The following is a 27,931-nucleotide window of genomic DNA, read 5'->3' as shown; positions in this document are numbered from 1 at the left end:
CAAATTAAACCCGCCCCCTTCCTTAAAGGTATCTCACTTCCAGACAATAACTGTCTAAATTCATGTCTATTTCTCCTTAAATGGTACCATAGTGGCTGGCCCTGTGTAACATGTGCAGCCTTTACATCTTTCTGTAGGGTTCTGCCATAAAATGCCTTTACATACGGCTGCAGGTAATACTTTTCTGTGGGAGTCTATAGCTTTTTAATCCAGCAGTTAATATCCCACTCATTTTACCAGTTATTTGGATCTCTCTAGAGAATGGAAAAGTAAACAAATGGCTGCTTGATTTGCTGAACATAACTGCATGCTTCCTTTTAGTTAAAACCTCTCTAATGGCATTACATAAGCCAGTTTTAAAGGAAGTAACGGCTCTCGTGTGGGCACCAGTCAGCATAAGCTTTAGAGCCAATTTCACATTTAATTCAACAGAATAATATTGTTGGACAAATAAGCATTAAATTGTCATGAAAAATGAAATGCATGTAGGGAAAAATGGTTAAAGCTGAAGAACCTTTCCTACAAATACAATTCTATTGATACAGTTCTCTATTGTTGAAACATTCCCTTTACCTGGTTCATCTTGTCAAACGTTCTCCTATACACTATCTGGCTATCTCTTGACCTCACAGCAATAGCAATAGCACTTAGACCTATATACCACTTTACAGTGCTTTACAGCCCTCTCTAAGCGGTTTACAGCGTCAGCCTCTTGCCCCCTCAAAATCTGGATCCTCATTTTACCCACCTTGGAAGGATGGAAGGCTGAGTCAACCTTGAGCCTGGTGGGATTTGAACTGCCAAATTTCAGTCAGCAGAAGTAGCCTGCATACTGCACTCAAATCACTGCACCACCATGGCTTATGTATAGCAATAAAATATTACTACTGATTTAATATTCCAGCAGGTATGGAAAGCAGATTCAGGATCCTCCTTTCCTATAGCGATAGAATCTAATCCTTGTGACTTTGAAATTCTGCTTTATTGGCCCTTTTCTAAGGACATAATGTTACCTCCGATTAGGAATATTGTTGGTACCTGATGAATTTTTCATTGACTGTTGGGGGTATTGAAAATGTTTTGAATTTAGTTTTGAATGTAAATGCTCTATTTGAGTTTAAACAGTTTTTTCAATTCAGTATGGGTTATTTGAATAATCTTGGAAGCATTTCAATCTTGAAACAACTGCTTGAAGCTCAAAACACTTCCAGAAAGGTAGGAACATTGTGTTTGGAATGCAAAATTATTGTTCCAAGGCAAAATAGGTCATTTTAAATTCAGAACTGTTTGAAACTAGAGCATTTTGTACATCATTATCCGATATCTTCTGAATGACCGAAAACCAAATACCGTATCACACTTCAAACTGCTAGGTTTTGTTAGTCCAATTTGCTAGGTTTTGTTACTTACTTGTTAGCAAGTAAAATATGGATGCATATATGTCAGAAATCAGAATCTCCTGCTTATAATATCTTTTACCATAATGTGGATATATAATACTTATATCCTAAATCAAATGTATTCAACTTAATCCACTACTAGCAGTGAAACCGCTTTGCGTTTATTTTTGCTTCCTATATGACAGATTTATCCATGCAACACTATCTTATAGCAACTTAAATCTCTGAAGGATATGTATGTGTGCTTTTCTTGCTTATTCATTAAAAATATTTTTTAATGATGAGGGTTAAAGTTGGGACTTTCTGCACAGCAGGCATTTTCTTTGCCACAGAATGAGAACAGGCTATACTTCTGTTAGCAAACAAAAATGTTATAAAAGATGTATACTAAGGAGATCTTGTATATCACATGGATCCCTGTGGATGTGTTGCATGCCTATAGCATCACAAAGAGATTGTGCAAATTTATCTCCACATACTGCACAGTATCAAATGACAGAAGTTATAATTATTCATGGGCATGTTTCAAGGTGAGCCACCTCTCTTCCAACACCCCAAAATTCAGGAGTAAAATGGTTGATTTTCTGAGATGCAATCTCCACTTTTTAAATATCAGTCTTATTATATTTTATATAGATAGAAAATAAACACGAACAAATATATGAAGCAAGGTTAGCAATTTCTCACTTTGTTAAAGAGAAGGACAGGTATGGGAACCAGAAGGAATGCAATGCAAATTGGTCCTATTCCAGCAACAAAATAGCTTAAAATATATACCCAGATTTTTATTCTTTTGGGAGAATTGCTAATGGGGGAAATGAGACTGGTTTCCTTCCAAGATTCCCCCTGCTCCCATTCCCACTGCTAAAAGGCTAGCAGCGGATAGGGAAGGAGAAGCCCCAAATATACCCTGAACCTTCTATTGAAACAGAGGTCACTGAAAAGACGTTTGCATTTGAAGTGAGTTGTGGTCCCCAAGTTGGGAAGTTGCACACCCTTGATGTAGGAAAAAGTATATAAAATGCTGTTTATAAAGGTGTAATTGAGGAAGTGCTTCTCCTGGCTTACAAACACAATATTTGGTTCAGGGGCAAATTCATTTCAAGTATCAAGTGAAGCTCATTAGCTCTAGCCTCACTGAGTCAGTTTCAGAACTGAATATCACCCTGTCACCACTATTCTGTCATCAGGACTTGGCTTCTATTTCTAGATGATCAACTCTAGAGTAGGCTTTCTTTATTATGGGACATTCTGCATAGGTCGGAGTTCTAGTTTCATTAGTTCTCAACTATTATGGAAGTGGAAGCCCAACATATCTCACATAATTTTTTTTTTTTAAAAGCTGTTTTAGAAAGTTTATCACACTGATAGCATTATACACGGCTGTGGCAGCATCTCAAAACAATAGCCAAGCTCTAGGGGTCAGCAGAAGTAGAACCTATGGCCAGTGGATTTCATGGTACTGACATTTCCCTATGAAAGGCATTCTATGCTTAGATGTTTGACTTGTGTGTAGCTTATTAGAGTTAGTATATATGTGTAATTTTCAAAATGAATTGAGGCTTCTGAAGTTCTCAATCGACTGTGTGTATCCGAGAGTAGATTTGCCAGGCTGATATAGCTGTTTTCAATTATATTCATTAATCTCTTCAGGCTGTTGGGCTTTACAGCAAATCAAAACAAAAGTTTATGTAGAATTTTAAAACTTTGTTTTACATTAACATCTGCAGTGGTACGCGGGAATGAGGCACAGATTGAACAACATGTAAAAGATTTCTCAGCTCACAAAAGGAGAGGAGAGGATATGGGAATTTTCAACTTAAATCAGACATGACATGAAAAGAAACAAGATACAATGATCCCAAGGGATGAATTTAAGCTTCTGGTATGTGTCCTATGTTATATGTATATCAGCACTATGGTGTAGAGCTGAATGCTTTAGGGCAGGGGTCTCAAACTCGCGGCCCACGGGCCAATTGCGGCCCACAGGATGATATCCTGTGGCCCCCACCATGATATGAAAGTATAATATTAGTGCGGCCCGCAGGGGGAATGGACCTCTGAAGGAAGTCCCGCCTGCCGTTCCTTGTCGTGGCTGACATTCGGGCCCGGCAAGTCCAAGCAGCCAGCACATAGAACAGGGCGGCGCCAGATGTTGGAGAAGCAGAGCGGAGCCGGAGATCATTAGCTGCCTCTTTCGCAGCACAAGAAGCCTCCCCCAACTGGCCAGCTGCTCTCCTCCTTCTCTGCCTGTTTGTTCTGTATGGCCGAGGAGGAGGAGACCAGCCGGCTGGTTGGGGGAAGCTTTCTGCGCCGAAAGAGGCAGCTACTAATCTCCGGATTTGCTCCGCTTCTCCAATGGTCCGGCTTCCCCTCTTGCTCCTCACAGTTGCCCTGAGCTGGTGCGGTTCTTTACTTGGGCAGCCAGACGCCCGCAGCAGCAACAGGCAGTTCCGCCCGGGCTCCGCTCAGGTGTCTGGCTGGGGCTGTCAGGAGTTGCTACCGCCGGCGCAGCTCCGCGCGGCTCCAGTCCCACGTTGCCTTGGGAAGGGAAAGGCAAAACCAGGAGCCGCTGACAAGTAGAAGCCGAGCAGAAATGACGTGTGCAGTGCCACTATGGAATCCCTTATGCGGCCCAGCCTCACCCAGACTCTGCCTCCAGCGGCCCCCAGGTAAATTGAGTTTGAGACCCCTGCTTTAGGGGAAAAGGTAGCTATTGTAATTGTGTTTAGACAAGGAGTTCCAGAATACAATCTAGCAGCTAGTGAGAAAGGGCAGTTAAATGAAAGGAAAAAGAGGTTTCTAATTTCCTAATAGTGACAGAGTGTCTGTTCTTGCTGGCGGATGAGGAATACAGGTAGAAAAGAAGAACAAGAACAGAGGAATAAGGAACTCGTGTCGGAGCTACAGCAGCTTAGAAGCTAACCCTAGGGTCTGAGGAAAGCATCATGCTGAAATCTTCAAAAGAGTCTGACAACCTAAGAGTGTGATTCTTGATCTTGATTGTAAATTGCAAATATGGCCACATTCACGTAGAGGTTTGTTGGACTGGAAAAAGCTGCCCAATTTCTCTCTTTAATGCATACATTAGGGAAGTTTTTATGTCATACCTGCTTTTTATTTTTTAGATGCAGGCTTTAAATCTTCAAATCTACAATGCAGAGAGTACTTTTGAGGAATACAGCTAAATCCGTATATCTGATCCCCTGTAAATTCATTGGCTGCTGAACATTAGTGTTACAGCTAACCATTCCCTTTCAGAGGCCTGGCTATGACTATATTACCCAGAGGGGTACTTGCTGGGGGAGGTATTGAATGATTTTTCCATGTTAATGTGTTTATACCACCAGATATCCTATTATTAATTTGCCTTTTAAAAACTGATTGATGTGATGTCCAGTGGTTGCTGCTCCTGCCCAAAATAACAAATGGCATTATTTACTTAGCCACATTTTCTGATGGTTGATAGGCTCTGACAGATGCCATTAAAAGACATGTCTTTTACAAGAGCAGAACATTTTTCACACCATGTGAATGGAAGCAAAAAATGTATTAAAATGTAATCATGATGCTTGGAGTTTTCTGGCTCTCCAGGTAGGAAGAACTGTACTAAATCAGTGGGTCTGAGGCTTAGATGAGGAAGTAGATATTGGACTGTGGAAAGTGTAGTTTGATACTGCCAGCTGTGAAAAAAAAAAGTCTTAATTGTAAAGTTGATTAGAGAATAATGTGAAATGAGGCAGCAGAAGCAACACTCCAGGTGCAAGGCCTGAGAAATGTTAGCTGCCTTTGGTTTCAGGACAACGGACAGCAACTTGGTAGCAGTAACAGGTTTTTTTTTGTTTTTTTTTTGAGATCCCAATAGTCTTTCTGCAAACTCTTATTTCTTCATGTGCTTTAGCTCACTGGAAAATAGCTGGCTTTAGGACATAATCCAAATTTATTAAAGAGGAAAATTTATTTTATTGGCATAAACAAAAGCACATCGTCTGGATTAATGTCGCTGTTCGTGATGGTTTTGATGAGTCTTGGTGTTTCTGTTTGGGCAGAAAAGCTCCTACGATAATCTCTCATATCATAATCACATGGTTCAATCAGCTGCATGCTTCCTTGGTTTGACAATGTGCAAGATAACTTCTGTGTTCTTGTGTGCATTGGGTTGGATCCAAATAGGCTGTTTCTAGAAAGGAAGGCGTTCAGATCCAGTAGAAGTTCTTTGCTGGAAGAACAACAGGGCAGCATTCCTTGCCAATTTATCTACTTTGCTCAGCACAATTTTTTCCAACACAAACAAAACTCCACTACACATTGATTGATTGATTGATTGATATTTATTTTATTTTATTTATTTATTTGATTTGCCAATTGTTTACAAGACAATAAGTATAAATGTATACATAGTTGTGAATACATGAAATGGCTACATATAAGAAAAATAAAGAATAAGAGAAACAATAGGACAGGGACGGTAGGCACGTTGGTGCGCTTATGCACGCCCCTACAGACCTCTTAGGAAAGGTCAATAGTAGACAGTCTAAGGTTAAAGTTTTTGGGGTTTGGGGAAGAAACTACAGAGTCGGGTAGAGTATTCCAGACATGTTATGATGATATGTGTCATCAAGTTTTATTCATCAAATTGATCATCAAAAATATATCATCAAATTGATGATATGTGTCATCAAGTCAGTTTTTACTCCTAGCAACCATATATATAGACTGTCACCATGACAACCTGACCCCAATCTGATCGCTCAAGTCTTCCAACAGTGCACTCGCTGCCATTGTTCACCCTCCTTGCTGTTGGTCACTCTCTTCTCTTTCCATCCACCTTTGCTGGCATTAGATTCTTCTTCTATTTGGAACATATTATATGAAGACTTAACTTTCTGGAGTTAGGTCTTCATATAATATGACCCAAATAGAGTAATTTGAGACCTTGTGTCCTGAGTAAAAAAATTGGGTTGATTTGTTTGATGATAAATTTGTTTGTTTTCTTGGATGTATACAGTATATTCTCAGGAGTGTTCCCCAACTTTAAAATTCCAAACCGAAGATGCTGCACATATCTCTATAATTTGCATTATGGAGTAACCTTAAAATCCATTATTATGAGAGCAAATGAAGACATCTATATACTATTAAAACTTTCATTCCCATAACCTTTAACTGGCCAAAGTGGTCCATCACAGGGCAACAAGGGTACCTGAAATAGACTAACTTACAGTCAAAAATCTGGGTTTTATGACTCCTGAGGGAATAACATTTGGGAAAGTGATTGGTGTTTCAATGCTGCTGGGCTGCTGCTGCTGCTTCAACATTGCAGGCAACTGCTGTGGTCATGGGATGCTCATTTTGAAGGTTCTAATTTCCCAGCTACTCTCTTGCAATTAATTCATCGGTCATTCCCCCAGCTAGCAACAGCATTGACTTGCCTGCTTGGAAGGGGAGGGAAGGAAAGGAAAGAAGGAGGGAAAGCAGGAAGAAGGGAGGGAGGGAAGAAGGAAAGAAGGAAGGAGGGAGGGGTGGAGTGGGGAAGGAAGAAACAGTAAGGAAAGAATGAAGGGAGGGAGAGAAAAAAGGGAGGAAGGATAGAAAGAAGGAAATAACAGTGAGGGAGGGAGGAACGGACAGGAAGGGAGAAAGGAAACAACAAGGGGGAAGGAAGGGAGGAAGATTTCTGATGCTTCTTATCAGCTTTCCACAAGGAAATTTAATGGGGAATCTAGCAGGAAATTGGAAATAACTCCTGCTGCTTTTACTTCTTGTCCACCTGTGATCACTCTATTTCTCTTTAGGTAAGGGAAATAGCCCTAAAATGATGATCTAACAGAGCACACATTGTCACACATAACTAGCTACTCTGATAGAAATATTAAATGCAATATTAGGTCTCTATTCACCTAAGGCTGTTCAGTTTTGGAATTCAGTGCCAGAGAACTGTGCTTCAGAGCATGCAAGGAGGCGAAAGCAGCACCTGTGTATAACTTTCCTTAAAACAACCCCATGTCTTCCTGGGATCATACAACTGCTTTGAAGGCTGCTACATTCAGCCCCTGCATGTTCCAAAATGTCTTTTGGGATCAGATTAGTAACACTGCATAGTCTGGCACAAGTTTGGTATTATTTTGAGAAGCAGTATAATTATTGAAAAGTTCAGACATTTCCTCTATTATCTAAGTTATTGTAGACAACATAAGGCCCTTGACCACAAAATTATTAAGCATCTCTTTTGTATAGATTAAATGACCAGTTTCCACTCTCTTGTTCAGTAGCTGAAATAATTGCCATCTCTTGGATGACTAACAGGAATTGGAAGACAAATTTCTACAAATACATTTTAGTCTTTTTTCTTTGTCTTTGAAAACAAGCAATCTGCAAATTGGGAAAGCAAGCCGTAATATTAAGGTGCTGTCTTGGTGAACCAAAATGCTATTCTCCTTTTCTGGCATTTAAAATAAACACAGCTCCTTAATGTGACTTTATGTTATCTGAAGAAGGGGTGGGGGAGAAGGAGAGAAAGATGTTGCAGCTGCATGTAATCCACACATTAAACAGATTAAGTGCATGCTTCTCTAGGGGAGGGGTCTGGCAGACATGAACATTGCAAATTGAACTGCATGTGTTTTTTGTTTTTTTTTAAGGAGTATGCCTCCAATATTTTAAGTGTAGATTTGAAAATAACAAGCAGGGGCAAAGTGCTAGTTCCTATAGCAAATAGATCATTGGGGAATCGGATTAGCTTGGTTAGACTATTTAGAAAATCTGTGGGGAAAACATTTGAATGTACTTCAAATAATTAATTATTCACTCTTTATCTTGGCTATCTTAAGTTTTCGGGCTTTGGAGACCAATAGTTTAATCCTCTGTAAAAGATGAGAGGCACACATATAACTGATTGCAGGTTGAGAAAAGGATAGATGTTGTAAGCCACCAAGAATCACCTCTGATTGGCTGGCTATATAAATTTGTTAGACAAACAAGCAAATACATGGGATGGGATTGTATGGCGGGGGATTTTTTTCTCATGGCTTTTGATTCTTTGCCTGAAGACATTACTGCCCGTAATATTGCTCCTTGCTATTAGAAATTCCAAAAGAGGATTCCATCAAATTTTATTAATCAAAAATGGAATGTTTTAATAGGACTTATCTTAGGCCTATTAATATAGGCCTGATGAATTCATAACAAATTTGTCTTAATCCACAACTTAAGTCTGAATAAAAAGGCTACTGGACAACTGCTGGTAGCAACTAGCTTTTCCGCCTGCAGTTCCAATTCTGCGTAAGTCTAGGCTAGATAGCTAATGATGAGGCATTGCTGTGTTAATTAAAGGTTTACATTTACTAGGAAATCTTTTTGAAATATTTTTTTCAAGTGAGTGAGCAAAACAGAATTGGGAGTAGCCACCCACTGTGCAGTTCAACAGCCTCCCCGACTGATCTGGCTAAGGATGTCCATTATAGTAATGGAGAACCCATATTTGGTTATTCTGAAGGACTTCAACATTGACACTGAGAGAACCTTGTTTGGGCTGGTTCAGAACTTCATGGTCTCATTAAAACCAATAAAACTGCCTCAATTTGTCCTCAGACCCGTGCACAGGCCAGAACATACTTTGAGTTAGTCTTTTTCTGTAAGCTGTGAGGAGGTTGAAAACTAAACACATTAAAGACTAAAGTTGGTGAACATGGTGAAGTATTGGTAGCTTCATGTAACATAAGGCCTATTAAAACATGACTTTTAGATTAATACAATTTGATGGAATGCTCTTTTGGAATTTCTAATAACAAGGAGCAATTTGATCAGCACACCTATAAAGGTGAGCGCAGTAGGCTACCGACATAGCTGTTCTTCGTTGTTTCTGTGCCCTAATTTGGGAGCGGAAGAAATCTTTGTCATGAAAAAGGTGGAAGATGGCCATATTTTAGTAATGTAGCATTTTATCACGAAGACAGTCAGACAAGTATGAGGCACATCTCTCAAAGGCATTGAAGAGGACTGTGTCTCCATTGAATTCTCATTTAGGTTTCCAGAAGAGTTGCTCCAAATCATATAACAAGTGTTGTTATCTCCTCTGATTATTCCTGGGTTGAAGTCCTCAGTAGTCTGCTATGACAGATTTTAAAATTATATTGAAGATGTAATTACACCAATTTGAATGCTGCTTGAGAGGGTACCTTCAGGTCAACATTGAAGACCACCCAGAAGATACAACTGATACAGAATGTACTGTATGGGCACCTTTCAATTTTACCATGTTACACTACTGCTGCTTGAGTAGCACTAACTCCCAGGTTCCTTCTAGGTGAAGTTCTACTGCTGTTTATTACTTTTAAAATCTACATAATATAGAGACAAACTATTTTCTCTGGGTGTATCTGACCACTCCACCAGGGTAGAGAGAATGGGTACTGTCTAAGTCCCATTCCTTAAATGTTGGCACCCAGTGGGAATTGGGAAGCGTGCCCTTTCCATAGCAGCTTCTGCCCATGGAACACCTTTCTCCCTAGGATCTTGTAGGCTCCCAACTTTTTATTCTCCCAGAAAGCCATATTATCCATCTGGGCATGTTTGTTTTAGTTGAGATGAGATTGACTGAGCAGATAGTAGAGAATGCATTTTTGCCCCAGGATTTATGGTGGTCAGTTCCATGAAGAAGATGGTGGTGTATCCACTCTTGAAAAACACCCTTCCTGACAGATAGGTACCATTTGGCATAAACTATGATGATGAAAACATGATATTACACATTCAGTGGTGTCATCATTCAAACTCTGCCTTCATATCCTTAACATCTGATGTAAGTATGTAAGTCTTAGCATTTGCAAGATGGCACAGTCAGGCGTCTGCTGTCAGCTATCTCTTTGTCTCTCCATGGATACTTATGCTGGAAGAAATGATTCCAAATATTAGCAAATTATCTAAGTAAACTGGGAGTGGATAATTGTGCAATGGTTTTGTGGGTAGGTAGAATCAGGGAGCTGTCTTCTTCTCAATATGAATGGTATTCTCTTAAAGGATAGCTATGTAGTTTGAGAATGCTTCTAGATTCATAATTGACATTACACAGCTAAGTGGTAGTAACAAATACCTTTTGTAGTTCATACATTGGCAACTATACATTTAGACTGCATGTAATGTTGAACTATCTTTGTGTTTGGTCTGGAAACAATGGATTGTGCATCATGTGGAACTAGAAAGACTAATGAAGCAAACTGTGCTGGTTACAGTCCCAACCAGGGTTAATGTTGGGTCCTGAACAAGCTGGAAATTGGTCTCTTGAGCAATTGAAAATGTGACAATAAAGAACAGTTAAAATTTAAGGAGGGTTGTTATCCAAGGGCTATTTGAAAGAAAGTGTTCCTGATTGTATTATTTAGTTTGAGAAATATTGTGGTTGATTTTTCTGGATTGAAATATTCTGATTGATGAAGAATTTTATATAATTTATGTCAACAGTAGCTTGAAGCTTGCTTTGTTTTTGATTTTGTATTGTACATTGCTACATACAATGCATGTTGTTCTTAAGATATGTACAATTATTCAGAGCAACCTAAAGAGTAAGCACACATAATTCTAATAACCCTTGCAACATTCCTGTAAGGTAAGTAGTTATGCTATTCTCATATTGCTGTTTGACAACATACAAAATGGTGTACTGTAGTAAGTTTACAACTGAATTGGAATTTTCCTCCACTCACACTTTTTTATCACAGTGCTACAACCAGCTTAATCTGTGTGCTCTCTTAGAAGGCTAAAAGAACATTTAAAAAATTAGCAAGTGAACTTTTAACCTGATAATGAAATTTTTTAATTGAGATTAATTCTTATGTTAGTATCCAATGGCCAGTTTCTGTATAGGGCTTCAAAGTATTTCATGGTGAACTTTTCTGAATAATAGGACTCACCCAAGATTTGTAATTCTTATAGGCAGGTATATTCATGCCTCAGAACATAGCATTTCCTCCAACTGATGTAGCTTCAGGTACATTATGTGGCTTAATATAGTGCAGTTAAGTGTAGCGTTTATTTGCTAGATTGCATCTTTCCTCCAGGGAGTGAAGGCAGCATATATCATATTCCTTTTTTCAATATTATTCCCACAACAGCAATACTTTGAAGTCGATTGGGAGGTAAGAAATAATGTTCAGCCCATGTGAGGTACCATGGCTAAATGAACTTGAATTTAGGTTTCCATAGTGTTGGTCTAATATCTCAAGATTTTACAATATAAATACATCTCTTCCAATTACTATGATCCAGAAAGACTAACACAGAGTCCGGCTTAAAGTTCCAATTCAGTATGGAATTCGGGTTAAAGAAGAGCAAAATTTCTTCTTCTAATTTTTTAGATCTAGCTATTTGTTGAATTTATTCATTACTTACAAGACTAATGTAAGACAGAACTGTCGGGAGTTTTGATAGTTACCTAACAAAAAAACTCCCTGAGTTTTCAAAACAATCTTTTTTTTTTAAATACTTCATCCTTAAATAGCAGCCTGAGGATGGTTACATCTTTTTTGCTACTTCCAAAATGTATAACAAAGCTTAGTTAGTCCTTTAAAAATGGAGCAAATGAAAAGTCAAATGAATCTCTCTCTACAAATAAAGCAATGCACACTGAGAAGAAGTTCTAACTCCACAGTAAAGCTGATAGGCAGAGGTGTTGGCAGGATCTTAACACATGTACAAAAAGGATGGAGTTTGTGTCATGTGTCCCTGTTGTTTTCATAATTCCTCCCCTAACTCCTCCTGCAAATACCCTCTGCAGATGGGATCTGGGGTATTGGCAGACATTAACACTGAAAGACAGATGGAATATAATAAAAATAGTCAAGACATTTGTTTTGGCCACAGGAAGGGAAGGGGCAGGGGAATCCAAAGTCTGTATAGGTAGTCCTCAACTTAGAATTGAGCCCAAAATTTCCATTGCTAAGTAAGACAGTTGCTAAGTGAGTTTTGCCCAATTTTACTATCTTTCTTACCACAGTTGTTAAGCGAATCACCGCAGTTGTTAAGTTAGCAACATGATTGTTAAGTGACTGTGATTTCCCCGTTAACTTCTCTTGTCAGAAGGTCATGAAAGGTGATCACATGAGTCAGAACACTGTGACAGTCATGAATTCATGCCAGTTGCCAAGGGTACAAATTTTGATCACATGACCACGGGGATGCTGCAACAGATGTAAATTTGAAAAATGGCCATAAATCCTTTTTTTCAGTGTTGTTGTAAATTACAAATGGCTGTAAGCTGAGGACTACCTGTATTTAAAGCACTGTAATACATTTTAGGCCAATAGAGAAAATTATACATGCTTTCCCATTCTAAAAAAGATCTCTCTGATGACTGAAGCAAGAAATAAAGTAATGCAAGAAGAAACAACATGTGAGGAAGGAGCAGTAGGTAAAAGGATGGACTTCAAAGAAGCAAGAGAGCAAAGGTCTACAAGAGCTGTAAACCCTACATATAAAGTATAAATAATGGAAGAAAAGAAACTGATTACAATAAATATAAATGGAGTGAATTCGGCCACCAAAGGGAGGAAAATATTCTGTAAATTAGAAAAATTAAAATTAGATATAATCTGCTTGCAAGAAGTTCATATAAAAAAACAACATGCTCAGGTATTGAAACATCCTAAAATTGGGAATTTATATACTTCATTGGCACAAAAAAGGGGGGGGGAGTTGCTCTATACATTAAGAACATGATCAAAGCTGAATTAATTTTTACAGATGAAGAAGGAAGAATATTAATGGTGGAAATAATTGACAACAATGTAAAAATACTTTTAGTAGCAATATATGCTCCCAATGAAAAACAAGAATTTTACAAAAAATTGCATAACAAAATTATAGAATTGGAATATGTCTTATGGGAGATTTTAATGGGATAGTAGATACAAAATTGGACTATACAACACAGAAAGCTAATAAACAAAATAGAAAAACACTTCCAAAATCCTTCTTCAAAATGGTAGAGTAAGTAAACATTAAAGATGTTTGGAGAGAAAGAAATGCAAAGAACAGACAATATACCTTTTACTCCAATAGACACTTATCATGGTCAAGAATAGATATGATTTGGATGTCACCGGAATTAATCTCAAATATACAAGTTAATATTGAAACAAGTACCTGGGCGGACCACAATCCAGTATGGATTAAGTGGCAAGGACAAAGGAAAAGATCCAGATGGACTTTGAATAATACAATATTGAAAGAAAAAGAATTTACACAAAAGATGCAAAAAGAATTGGCCTTTTTCTTCAAAGAAAACAACAAGGAGGACACCTCACTACAAAACTTATGGGATACCATGAAGGCCTATGCCAGAGCACTAATGATAGACTATACGAGAAAAAGAAATATTAAAAAAAGATGAATGCAACAGATGCTAGAGAAAGACTATAAGAAACTTGAAGGGGACTTATAAAGATATCCACAGAAAAAGAATATTAAAAAGCAAATGGATATAGTTAAACTCAAAATGGGGTTAATTGAAAAAGAAGTGTTAGTTCAAAAAATTAGGAATGCCAAACAGAATTTCTTTGAAAATACAAATAAACCGGGAAGATGGTTGGCATATAAATTGAAAAAAGAGAGAGAAAAATGAAAAAGATAATGCAATTAATAGATGACCAAGGAAAGATTTGTAATGGAAATGATGAAAAGAAAAAGATAGTACAGAAATATTATGAAAAACTATACAACCAAGAGAATATTGATGAAGAAAATGTTAAACAATACTTGCAAAGAGTGGAACTACCGCAAATATCTGAGGGTATTAAAATAATGTTAGAAGGGAAAATAACAACGATGGAACTAACTGAGGCATTAAAGAGACAAAATACTGGAAAGGCTCCGGGCCCGGATGGACTACCAGTGGAATTTTATAAGACTTTACAGGAATCTTTAAGTATCCCAATGCCTGAAGTGATGAATGAAGTCTTGTCAAAAACTAAAATACCCAACTCATGAACAGAGGCTTATATTACTCTCATATCAAAAGAAGACCCTGACCTACAACAAGTTAAAAACTACAGACCTATTTCCCTGCTGAACTCAGATTATAAAATATTTGCCTCAATAATGGCAGAAAGACTTAAGAGATACCTGAACAATTTCATACATACTGATCAAAATGGATTTCTGCCAAAGAGGCAAATCAATGACAAAATGAGAATAATTTTGAACACTTTAGAATATTATGAAACATATTCTGAGAAGCAAATGGCTTTAGTCTTTCTAGATGCGCAAAAGGCCTTTGATAATGTAAATTGGCAGTTTATGACATTACAACTGGAACAGATGGGCTTTGGTGAAAGATTTATTAAAGCTATAGAGGCAATATATTATAAGCAATCTGCCAAAGTAATGATAAGTGGAGACTTAACAGATAATATTAATATCAAAAAAGGAACTAGGCAAGGATGCCCACTGTCGCCACTGCTGTTTGTTTTGACTTTGGAGGTCCTAAATAGAAATATTAGAGATGATAATGAATAAAGGGAATGAAAATAAAAAAAGAGGAATATAAGTTACAAGCATTTGCAGATGATCTGGTTTTCATATTAGAGGAACCATTAAAAACAGCGCCTAAATTGATAGAAAAGATTGAAGAATATGGACAGGTGGCAGGTTTGAAAATAAATAAAGATATAACTAAGATTTTGGTCAAGAAGATGGTGAAAAAACAAAGGGAAGAATTAAAAGAGAGATTGAATAACCAGATCACAAATAAAGTTAAATATTTAGGAATACAATTAACAGCAACATGTGGAACACTCAAAGAAGATAATTATTATAAACTCAAACAACAGATTGTGACATTTGAAAAAATGGGAAAATTTACAATTATCTCTAATAGGGAGAATATCTACAATTAAGATGAATATATTACCTAGGATTTTATATTTGTTTCAGACAATTCCAATTAAACTAGGGAAAGAATATTTCGAAGATCTAAATAAAATAATACTGAAATATAAATGGCAGGGAAAGAAGGCAAGAATTAAATTAAAATTGCTACAAGATGCTAGATCAAGGTTTTGGTCTACCCAGTTGGGTGAAAGAATGGATAGTCTTAAAGAATACTAGATTGTTAACATTAGAAGGTCATGACCTGTTATTGGGATGGCATGCTTTTTTATGGTATAAGGAAAGTAAAACACATGGGTACTTTAAGAGACACTATATTCGTGATGCTTTATTATTAGTATGGGAGAAAGTAAGGAAACAACATTACATGAAAATACCAGTCGGGTTCTCAACCACAGAGAGGCATTTGCATATCCAATTGTTTATAAAATGGAACAAACAGGAAGATATGGTGAAATATTAAATGAAGAGGGTGAACTCAAATCTATGCAAGAACTAGAGGAACAAGAAATAGAGATGCATTGGTATTCATATATGCAAATACATTCTAGATATAAAGATCGTAGGACAGAAGGATTTTATAATGAACTCACTGGATTAGATGGAATTTTGACAGGTACTGATGAGAAGGTGATTAAAAAATTATATGGATATTTACTTGGAGTAAAATCAGAAGAAGAACAAGTAAAAGAAACAATGATTGCTTGGGGGAAATTTTTTGGATATTTTGGGATAGATTTAGAAAGATGGCAGAAATTATAGTCTCAAAACTATGAAATAACGATGTCAACAGCATATAAAGAGAATTTGTATAAGATGTTTTACAGGTGGCACTTACCCCCAGCAAGAATAGCAAGGATGTTTAAGAACAAATCAGAGAAATGTTGGAAGTGTCATCAGATACCTGGATCATACTATCACATGTGGTGGATACTTAGTCCAGAGATACTGGACTAAAATTCATACATGACTGGAAAAAATGACAAAACAGCATATAGAGTTGAAACCAGAGGTATTTTTATTGGGTGTCTTACCTGAAGAATATAGTAAAGAATTGACATATCTGATTATAAATGTATTAACAGCAGCTAGAATTGTATTTGCCAAAAATTGGAAAAGTGAAAAAATTCCCACAGAAGAGGTGATTAAGAAAATAATGGAATGTGCAGAAATGAGTAAATTGACATTAGCAATTAGAGAGCAAGAAGACAAAGAATATTATAAAATTTGGGATCTATTTTATCAATGGCTAGATAAGAAAATAGGGAAATAAAATATATTATAATATAAATATAACATAATAGTAATGATAAGGTAATGATATGTTATAATTGATTATAATGAAATGAATGATATTACGTATTAGGTCATGTAATAATTGAGATTTGCTTGAAAAGAATGATGTGAATTTATAATTAAAGTCTAATAAGGTGTTAATAACAATATAATATAATAGGCACAGTTGATATATATATGAACTATAATTTAAATGTAGAAGGGAAAGATTGCTGATATTGTGCACAAAATATATGTACCAACTGACACACTATACAATGGAAAGATGGTTTTATTTGTTGTTTTATGTTTGTGTTTGTTTATGTTTGTTGATATATATATGGTGTTCGGCTTGGTTCGGGTATTTTCCCACGTCATTGTAGTTCTTTTTAAAGTTGTAGCAATGTTTCAGCAGAATCTCATCTGCCATCATCAGGCTTCTGTATTGTGTCCGTCTGTGGGTCAGACTTTTACAGTGGTTTCAGATTTAAATTTGGGGCAGCCTATTGCTGTGCCAGAATGGTTTTTTCTTCATCCTGATTGGTTGGGAGTCTTGGTCTGTGTTTATTGGTCTCGGAGTTTGCTGTGTTCTGCTTGATGGGTGTCTCTGATATATATATTCTTAAGTTTTCGGGTACTTACATGTATGGCATTCAGCTTTGTTCGGGTATTTTCCCAGGCCATAGTAGTTGTGCTTTTAAAGTTGTAGCGACGTTTCGGCAGAATCCGAAACGTCGCTACAACTTTAAAAGCACAACTACTATGACGTGGGAAAATACCCGAACAAAGCTGAATGCATATCTATCTATCTATCTATCTATCTATCTATCTATCTATCTATCTATCTATCTATCTATCTATCTTTGGTTATTCGGGTTTTCTCCCGCGTAAAATTGGAAGTATCTACGCAACGTTTCGATGAAGTCTCATTCATCATCTTCAGGCTTGTGTCTTCGGCTCTGTGCTTCTCAGAGTAATGTGAGCTTGCAGCTGCTTCTTCCTTTTAACTGCTAGTGGGGGTGTGACTTGATTGGATGGGGGCTTGGCTGTGTTCTGATTGGGTGGGGGTGTGTTCTCATTGGTAGGGGGTTTGGCTGTGTTCTGATTGGTTGGAGGGTTGGCTGTGTTCTGATTGGCTGGGGGGGTGTTCTGTTCAGGTGGGGGCTTGGTTGTGCTCAGCTTAGTCTTAGTTGCTGGGGGATTTGAGCTGGTGAGCTGTGATCCTGCTGTTTGGCTTTGCGTTCGTGGTCGTGCTGCCTCTTCATGGTGGGCGTCAGTTCGCTTCATGTATGGGTTGGAGGGGTTTGAAGCAGGTAGTGATGCAGCTGCGGTGCGGTTTCTGGTCCGTGGTCGTGTCTCATCTTGATGATGAGACATGATCATGAGACACGACCACGGACCAGAAGCCACACCGCAGCTGCATCACTACCTGCTTCAAATAATATATATATATATATATATATATATATATATATATATATATATATATATATATATATATATATATATATATATAAAATAAAATAAAATAAAATAGATCTCTCTTTTTAAGTTGTAAGGCTTAAAAATGGAAGGAAAATGGGGGAAGAAAAACGATGGCTAAGGTTCAAATCATGTCAGCATCTGTGTCAACTTGGCAGGCAATAGCGATGAAATGTCAAACACTGTATTTAGCATTATTAGAAAAGACACTGAAAACTTAGCAGCCACTTAAATAAATAGGTAAATACATCTATAGAATAAGTTTTTGCCACAAAAACCCATTGATTGTCATCAGAAGATCATTTCTAATCTAGCAAAATTGTGCTTTTGGATTGCAGCCCCCGCACTGCCCTGGGGAAATAGTCTGGGGCCAACCAAAAGAAGGCTTAAACTACTTGTGGAAAGAAAAGTGCCATGAAAATTCAGCCAACTGTGTTTTGTCATCCATAATTTGTAGCTTATCACCCAGTGTCGATGAGGCATTGTCTTCAATAAAGAACAGTGCTAGGCATTCTTCTTATTTTAGGATAGGTTTGCTAAGACCTTTCTAGGGACGGCTCCTCAGCTGGTGTGTGGTGCCACTGTTATTGCAACCTGCAGATTTGATCACTTTAATCTTGTATTTACCTTACGGCAACGGCCACAAGTAATTTATTTGGAACGAATGTGGATGAAATACTTACGGGAGGGTAATTGTACAGCATGCTCTAACTTTAACTAAAAGCACCATCAAAAACTACCCTTCAATGAGCCCAGTCGCTTTACGCGAAAGGAGATAAGGACTTTCTGTGTCAAATGTCGTGCATGGTTGGGTTGGCTGCTCCTTTCAACTCTGCACCTTCCTCTGCTTCCTTCTGAAGGGCCACTTTTGTCAGAGTTTCTTGCTGAGGATAATATACTTTATGAATTTCTGCAACAAGAAGAGACGTGTGTATAGTCGACAATTAAACAATAATGCTTAACTCTTGGCTCATTCTGCATTTAGAAATTGAAGTTGAAGTCTTTGGATGAATGACTTATGTACAGTTCATTCTGAGTTTGGTGGTCCTTGTAAGGAAAAGTTTGTCACACGTGGAATTTAAGTAACTCCTTTGGTCATTGAAAACTTGTTCAGAAATACTTGTTTTTTTTTGTGGACTAAGCAGGCATACCCACTTACTTTGGGCTTATTTGTAGAGTCAGAAGAACAGACATTGTTAAAATATGAAATTAGAAATTTTCCTAGAAACTTGAATCAGTGTCTGTTATCATAATGGTGTTTTTTTCTTCTTCTACGTAGCACATACCCTGCTCTGCTTCCAGGCATTGGCACTTTTCTCTCTCTCTCTCTCTCTCTTGCAGGCGTTTTGGTACAAAATGCACAGCATGCCAACAGGGAATCCCACCCACCCAGGTGGTCAGAAAAGCCCAAGATTTTGTCTATCATCTGCACTGCTTTGCCTGCATTATCTGCAACCGCCAACTTGCCACAGGGGATGAGTTTTATCTCATGGAAGATGGGCGCCTAGTCTGCAAGGAGGATTATGAAACAGCCAAACAGAATGGTAGGTTGAACAAGGCATATACTGGCCCTTGATAAAATGGGACAGATTTTACGATCACGGTGTCTTCTCTCCTGTTCAGGTGGTGAAGATCTGCCTACAGAGGTCAATGAGAGTCACCTCTCATACACATTATGTGAAAGAGGACAGAATTGGATCACTTTTATTTTCAGACCATTAATGGATTGTCAATGATTAAATTAGGTATATGTTAAAAGCAGGCTGGGGAATATTTTGCTCCACTTAGGAATATCAGTATCAGAGGTGGTATTGAGCAGGTTCTCACCAGTTCTGGAGAACCGGTAGTGGAAATTTTGAGTAGTTCGGAGAGCCGGCAAATACCGCCTCTGACTGGCCCCACCTCCATCTATTCTCTGTCTCCCAAGTCCCAGCTGATCGGCCTGCACAGGAGAACAGAGCTGGAAATCAGGTTAGTGGGGTGGGGAGGGAATGGGGATTTTGCAGTAACCTTCCCCTGAAGTCGGGTGGAATGGAGATTTTGCATATCCTTCCCCTGCCACGGCCACCAAGTCACACCCACCAAGCCACACCATGCTCACCACAAAACCGGTAGTCAAAAAATTTGAATCCCACCACTGATCAATACCCATCACTTCCGGTACTGTATTCTTGCTGATTGTAGTTGTGATGCTGGGGGGAGAGGGATCCAGCCAACTGCAACTTTTTTGTGACCTGGACTTATGGCATGCAACCGTGGCTCTGATTCTGCCCCAAGTCCCGATTACATATTGAGCCTAATGCTCAACTATATTGAAGATCTAGATTGGTCTCCTTTGTTGTTTTAGTCTTTCCCCTTTTTTATTCCTAGGAATATATGCAAAGAAAGCTGGTTTCTTTTTCCCCCCAGTTATAATCAGTGGTGTGCTGGTAAATGTTTCAGGACTGACTCCATTCCTGCTCTGGTGCCACTAGCTGTAGAACAACGGCTTGGCACACTAAAGTGCAAAGACTGAGCCATGCTTTTGACTGGCTTGCAAAATTCCAGAAAATATAACAAATGGCTCTCGGGAGCCAGTGCAACTCCTCGATATAACGTTAGGAGAAATTAACCGGGTATGTTAAAATTGGGACCATCCTATCAGAATGGATGCTTTGTCTAGAAAAAAAACATTTTCCTAGAGTTCAACTGTTTTTGTGTCGCATCCCAAACACCTCCATCCTTTTCTGCTTATTCACAAATGTGTATATCAGAGGGTTGGAAGTAAGGGAAGTGTAGAGGGCTTTGAAGCACACATTATACAGTATTTTTGTTTATTAGGCTGTGCCACAAGAAGTTGGTCTTTGCATATTTGTCATCTCAAGCTGCTGTACATAAAATAAGATCAAGAGCGGAAAGTAATCCCAGGCATAGCTCTCTTGAAAGCAGCAGAGTTGACATTCTTGCACTTTAGCTTATCTGGCCCTTCACCCAGAAAGTCTCCCATTTTTCAGTATAGGGTCTAAAATGCCGATATTTACTGTAGGTAAAAAACAACAACAGAACCGAGGCTGGGTTCAAGGAAGCTAGACAGAGAAAGGCTATAGATCACCAACGCTAATGAATCCACAGAGACTGCCCAACAGTGCCTGACTGAAATTAAAACTGAACTGGTCTTTAATGGATTTCATTTTGACAAGCCCTGACTTCTCATTAATTAAGGACTCTATTTTGACCTAATCAATTTGGCTAGGGTGATGCAATGCCTGCCTGTGTAAAGGAGATTGGTGGAGAGGGAGCCTAAGAGATCATGGATTGAATGTCGCTCAATTTCTATTATAGGCTCAGGGTAATCAATGACTTCAGTACGATAGACTTTTGCAACCCACAGAGCTTAGGGAAGGGGAGGAGGAGGAGAGGGAGGGGGAGAGGAGAACTATTAGCATGTAGGTTAAAGTCCATTGCTAACCACCTATAGAAGGAGAATAGGTTCTAGTGCTATAATAAGACGTATGTTATCCATATGTGGGAAAATATAAAGTGTTTTATGTTTTATATAAAATATTTTTTTTTATAATTTAACATTTTGCTAATTAGAGGGCTGTACATATGGAGGTTTGCTTTGAGGAAAAGAATTCTACTAGAAGAAAGGCAGCTAAGTCTGAGGCTCATTGTAAGAGTTCAGAAAAATCTATATTCTATATCTTTCAGCTTGGCAATTCTAGCTTCAGGATGTATTTACTGCAGATGGAAATGGTTACCTCTCAGTGAAAGTGTACTAATAATTTTCTTATAGTTATCAGGACCTAAGGGAGAATTAAAATGGTGCATTTAGATTAATTGCCCAAAGTTACTACAGTTTTAAAGACTGCAGGTTTAATTACAGATTAGTTCCATTATGCCTAGTCAAAATATTATTATAATTACCAAAGTTGAGAAGCCTTATTTATGCCCCTTTTCACCCCTTTATTGAAGAGCATAAGCTTATGAGTAGCCCCTTCAAAATGTAAAACAGGTCTAAACTAATTCATAGTTGCAAGGCAGGGAACTCTGGTATAAAAAAACAAATAACAGAATAATCACATTTGCCTTCCTTAAAATCAAGTTGGATATAGGACTTGTTCCAGGTTCAGCCCCCTTGTGTTGCTTAGTGAAACTAATGGAAACAACCCAAATCAATGGGATACTAAAGGGATACTAAAACTGCAATAGAAATATATGTGCAGAAGCTATAAATGAACTAATTGACATTACTATGAAAAAAAAGACACTTGAAATTGGAGTGGAATGAAATATTTAGGATCATATTGTCCTGTGGCTCCTTGAGATGTCTTATGTAAACATCAGCCTAAACAGATCTTTTCCCATTTCTCTTTATTCTGTTTAGTTTTGGAGCTGGTCCTCATCTAATGACCCCTCGTTCAGTGTCTGTTCAAATTTACCACAGTGCTGAAGTGGTAACTACGACCAGTCCCTGGAGTTCCAGCTGTCACAGCAATATACACAATTGTGTGATTGTTACATTGGCAATCATGATTTCCACTGTTCCCTGCCAGCTTTCCCCAAGCAAAGTCAATAGGGAAGCTTGTAGAAAGTCAGAAATCATTGTCTTGTTCTCGCTTAATGATCAACATAGTCCTTGCTTAATGATGGCAACCAGGACTCCTGGAACTGCTGTCACCTATCCCAATTGCCATCATTAATCAAGGACTACTTGTATTAGTTTAGAGAAGCCTGGTTTATTTCAGTATCCATCAAAACTTAAGTGTGCCCCTAAAAAGATGCAAATATAACTGTGTGTGGTCATTCTTGCCAGCTTTCAAAACTCCCCACATCTTCTAGGTTCTGGTTCAGCTCCACATTCTAAAATAACCGTGTTCCACTGCAGATGATTCAGAGGCTGGAGCCAAGAGGCCTCGAACCACCATCACAGCTAAACAGTTGGAAACATTGAAAAATGCCTATAAAAACTCTCCCAAACCAGCCAGACACGTGCGGGAACAGCTGTCCTCTGAGACAGGATTGGACATGCGGGTTGTACAGGTGAGCACCTGACACAATATTGACTTTGTCTTCAACTCAAAAGGTCGGCTTGTTTGCAGCGATTCTTTTCGGAGGGTCCAAAATTAGTCAAGGCGATGGTTACACATTCCAAATTTAAAGCCATAGTAGAATGAATGCAAAACTAAAGGATGTGGATGCCTAAGATGATCTGTTTGGCTTTTTTTCTGAATAGAAATCTCCCTTCTTCTCTTGAGAAAACATATTAACTAAGTCTAATTGGCAATATGCAGGAAGAAATGGAAACCTATTATCTCATACGCCAAAATCTTGCAACATAACATCTCAGAATCTTAAGCTTTGTAAAGTTGATGGATCTCTGATATTAGAATCAGATGAGCCTTTTTCCATAGCTGCCCGTACTTTGCGGAGCATCTTCCCTCCACAATTCAGCAAGCCCTCACCCTTCTAGCCTTTTAGAAGGCCCTCAAGCTCTTTACCCAGGCACCAGGGGTAGAGCAATGGAAGATTATGGGTGGCAGTTGGGGCCTCCTTGGAGGTGACTGAAGTACCAGCTTTTTTTTTTTTTAACTGTTTCTTGGTCAGCTTTTTAAAAAAATGATTTTTATGGTTTTATTGCTGATGTGAGCTGACCAGAGTTGTGTTTTAAAATGGACAGCCATACAACTCTTTTAAATCAACCAATCAATCCTACACACACAGTTCCTTTAACAACTGTGTCAGATTTCTGTAGGGTAGTTTAATACCCGAGTGGGAAAACAGTAAATTCTATTTTCTATAGAATTCTGCAGATGTTTTCATCTTCTACCTGTTTGGTGTCTATTCAAAATAAGTACTATTAGTAAAAGCACAGAGTGTCTTCCTATTCAGGCCTGTAGTTCTGATTCTACAATTCCCATCTACTTTATCTAAGTTTTCAGTAAGAGGCCACACTGCTGCATTGTATATTTTGTTTCTGAATATTGTTTCTCCTACTATAATTCTGATTTTCTAAACTCGTTTATCACCTCTTGTTGTCACCTAGAGTTGGAACCTTGTCCTCTTTCTACAATCTCTTGCTAGGAAGGACAGCTCCTCAAAGCTTCTGATTGCAGAAGTCAGAGCAACGTTGGGGACAAAGGGCAGAGTGCTATAGTCATCCCTTGGGTCCGTTCCTCCCCCTCCCCCAAACTGCCCAATATTAGCAGTGGCAGCTATAGAGGCTGACTTTCCCCATTTAGTGCAGTTAAAAGGGATCCAGACAAACTTTGCTGCACATCTTGAAGCATATGCAAAAGCACAAAATGGCACTGGGAAAAAACCAAACTCAGCATCCTGGAAAATGAGGGTGGGAAAAGCATGTGAGCATGTGAGTCAGAAAGCAAATGCTCAGTGCAGCAGATGCAGAAACTGAGGAACCTCCTATTGTCCCTGGGTACAATTGACACAACATAGATCTATTTTAGAAGGCCACACATACACACACACACACAGAGCGGTTGTTATTGTACATCTGTCAGGACTTTGGATAATGATGTGATTATGATGCAGGGTTCAATGAGAAGTGCTTCTCTTCATTTGAGTTCCTTGGGCTTGTCCTGAAACTCTTTGCTTATGGGTGATATCTAATATTGAACAAGTTAAGATCTTCAAATGTAAGCAAGTCCCCCCCACCAAAAGTCCACATGAACTGTATATATTTGTGCTTTGTCATATTATAGATATTGTAGGTATTAGATACTCATTATGAATACATCTGCCATATGTCTTAGCCTAAGTTTGTTTTTTTTATTTTTTAGGCAGTTGGTGTCATTTCATTACTACCAGTAGAAATTAGGGAAGCTGTGACCACCCCCAGTTTATAACTGGGATACCAGAGGGCTAGTCCCAACATCCACGCAATCACCCTGTAGAGGGAAGAGGGCTTTTCTCTCCCCCATGAGATCATGCCTGTCCATCTTCTGGATGATGAAAGAGTTCTTGTCAAGGACTCTCAGGTGGTGGGACTGAAAACGGTTTTGTTCTCACTGCTTTGTTCCCACCATGATTACAGGTCTGGTTTCAAAACAGAAGAGCCAAAGAGAAGCGATTGAAGAAAGATGCTGGGAGACATCGTTGGGGCCAGTTCTACAAGAGCGTTAAGAGGAACAGAGGAGGCACCAAGCATGAGAAGGAGAGCTCTGCAGAGGACTGCGGAGTCAGTGACAGTGAGCTGAGCTTCAGAGGTAGGCAGGAAAGGAAGCACAATAAGGGAAAGATTGAGGCAAATTAAAATGAGGGCTCCTACGTATTTACGTTATAAATGTCCTGAATTAGGAGTGGGCTACTTATGCTTTTCCTAGTAAGATCTGCAGATCCCTGGAAAATGCCGACAATCCTCTGCTTTGTTCTAAATTGGTGTTTTTAAAAATTAAATTGGTCTATCTACTGATTCAGTGCATTTTGTCACCAGATGATTGCCCCCTTTTAATTAAAATTTTGGAGGCACCCTGTTCATTTTTGTTTTAATTATTTGTTAACCAGGTTAAACCTCTCCTTTTAAAAGTAGCAAATTTCTGCTGCATTATGTGCAGGCTTAACCCAGCAATGGTTGCCAACAGTCACTGATGTTAGGAGTCGAGTTTTGTTTTTTTACTGAATGTATTTTTATTGGTCAACGACCAAAATAAAGTTTTCATCTGTCTGTTTTAAAGCAGCCTGTTAGGTATAACATTGATACCAAATATGGTTTGGGTGAATAAATATATAAAACTTAGATATCATGGTTTAAGTGCTTATCACTTTAAGCACAATGCAGCAGGCAATTAGCCGTTAGGGGTGCGGTTAGAAGTTACAATATAAGGAAGCATTAGAAGCTGGAAAGCTGACTGTTTCTGGCTGTAACTGTTACTGTGTGCTGCTGCGACTAACTGTGATTACTGACTGTAAGTGCCTGTGACTGAACTGTTATTGTTTGCTACTGTTTGCTGAATATCCAGCGTTTGTTTCTCTGGAGAGTGAAACCGGAGGAGGAGAAGATATCTTTATCGGCTGATAAAGATATTGCAAGGACTCTTAACTTGGACTATACTAGTGAGTCTTACTGGATGGAAATACTGTGAATGACTTAATGGACTGAATGACAATGCTTAAACTCTAAATGGATTAAAAACTATTTAAACTACAAACAGTGTTTGTGTTCAGTGTGTGTATACTCTGGGGCCCTTCCGCTCTCCTTTGGCTTCCTGGCTTGACTACTGCTGCAATACTCTTCTAGGGGTTAAATCCCCAAACCCTAACATTGGTTATGGGCCCAGCAGCATAGTCTAACTAACCAGGATATAGCAGAGAGAGTTGGTGTGAGTTGCACATTACTGTAAAAACAAACTGTTTTAATTAGTTTAAAATAGTCAAAATATCTGAAGAGTAATGGCACAAGTAAATTTGTCACAACTGTCCATGATATCCAGGCTGGATGGAACAAACTATGTTTCATGGTCAATGAAATGTAGTTTACTTCTACGCAGAGAAGGTTTGTGGGACATTATAGCAAACCCACCAGATGTGAGTAGATGGGATCCTGCTGATGATGATGATAAAGAAAAGTTACAAGACTTTAAACTGAAGAATGAGCAGGCTTTATGCATCATAGGACTGACTCTCTGTGATCAGCAGCTTGTTCATATTCGTGGAGAAGAAAATGCTGCAAACTGCTGGGAGAACCTCAGGAAGATTTATGTTCGGGACAGTGTAGGAGCACATATAAATCTTACACGGAAGCTTTTTCAACGCATCTTCAGAGGAATGGAGATATGTTAGTTCATTTAAACTGTATGAAAAGCATTTTTCAAGATTTGCAAGAAAAAGAGCTTATATTTAATGAACTGCAACAAGTCTACATAATATTATCTTCATTAGATCAAAGCTATGATGACTATGTGACTTCGTTGGAAGTATTGCCAAAAGAAAGCCTCTCATTAACCGAGATTACAGGCAGGCTACTAGAAGAAGCCAGAAGAAGGCGTGAGCGTGACGAGCTGAGAGAAGATAAGAAAGAAGAGAAATTATCTTCAAAGCTTGAAAGAAACCAGCAAAGAAAAGTACGGCACCTGGAAGAAGAGAATTTATCTTCGACGGCATACACAATTAAAAAGTGTTTTAATTGTGGAGGCAGAGGACATTTGGCAAGATTCTGCAAAAAGAGAAAAAGCCAGAATGTAAAAAAGCCAAAGAAAGCATTTGAACTAGCCACGTTTAGCAACTCTGATGTGAAGAATAATTTATGGGTGGTTGACAGTGGCGCATCCCACTGCATCACAAGAGATAAGACAAAATTTATAAAAATGTCTACAAGTTCTCAACATATATCTCTTGCTAACGGCTGGAACCTGAAAGCGAAAGGTCAAGGTTTTGCACGTTGTCCGTACATAAACCAGGATATAAAAATGTTGTATGTACCGCAACTAAAGTTTAATTTGCTTTCAGTAAGGGTATTAGATAAATTAGGTTATGTAATTACTTTTAAAGATAATAATTGCATAATTGAAAAAGATAACAAAAGGGTAACTGCAGCTTTAAATGGAACATTATATGTCTTAGATAATAGTAAGAAAGGGGAGGCACATACTGTATTTAATAATACAAAGCCTCATGAAGAATGTATCCATTTATTGCATAGGCGTTTGGGGCATGTAAATTTTAAAATGCTAAAACGTACAGTTGAGTTATCTGAAGGAATAAGGTTAAAATCTTGTGATAAATATTTGCGTTGTAATGTTTGCTGTGAAGATAAGAGCAAGGTATTGCCTGCAAATAGGCTAAATGGTTTTAAAACAAAAGAACCTTTAGAAGTAGTATTTGCAGACATAATAGGTCCAAAGAAACCCAGTATGGGGGTGCTAGATATATACTGAGCATTATGGATCATTATTCTA

General features: G+C 38.3%; 1 protein-coding gene across 2 annotated transcripts in view; it reads left to right on the top strand.

Annotated features, from left to right (window-relative positions):
• Positions 1–27,931, top strand: part of LHX4 (LIM homeobox 4) — a 69,624-nt gene that overhangs the window by 33,395 nt on the left and 8,298 nt on the right. For both annotated transcript variants that reach the window (XM_026669155.2, XM_087960872.1), the window contains exons 3-5: positions 19,380–19,582; positions 22,906–23,060; positions 25,072–25,243. In XM_026669155.2, the coding sequence (XP_026524940.1) occupies positions 19,380–19,582; positions 22,906–23,060; positions 25,072–25,243 (530 nt within the window). The remainder of the gene's footprint in view (positions 1–19,379; positions 19,583–22,905; positions 23,061–25,071; positions 25,244–27,931) is intronic.

The sequence above is a fragment of the Notechis scutatus genome, chromosome 3 (genome assembly GCF_049901735.1).
Source record: "Notechis scutatus isolate UNSWTSFEM ecotype Mainland chromosome 3, rNotScu1.2, whole genome shotgun sequence".
Classification (NCBI taxonomy): Eukaryota; Metazoa; Chordata; class Lepidosauria; order Squamata; family Elapidae; genus Notechis; species Notechis scutatus.
The sequence above is the reverse complement of the archived record's forward strand: the minus strand, read 5'-3'. Positions and strand labels throughout refer to the sequence as shown.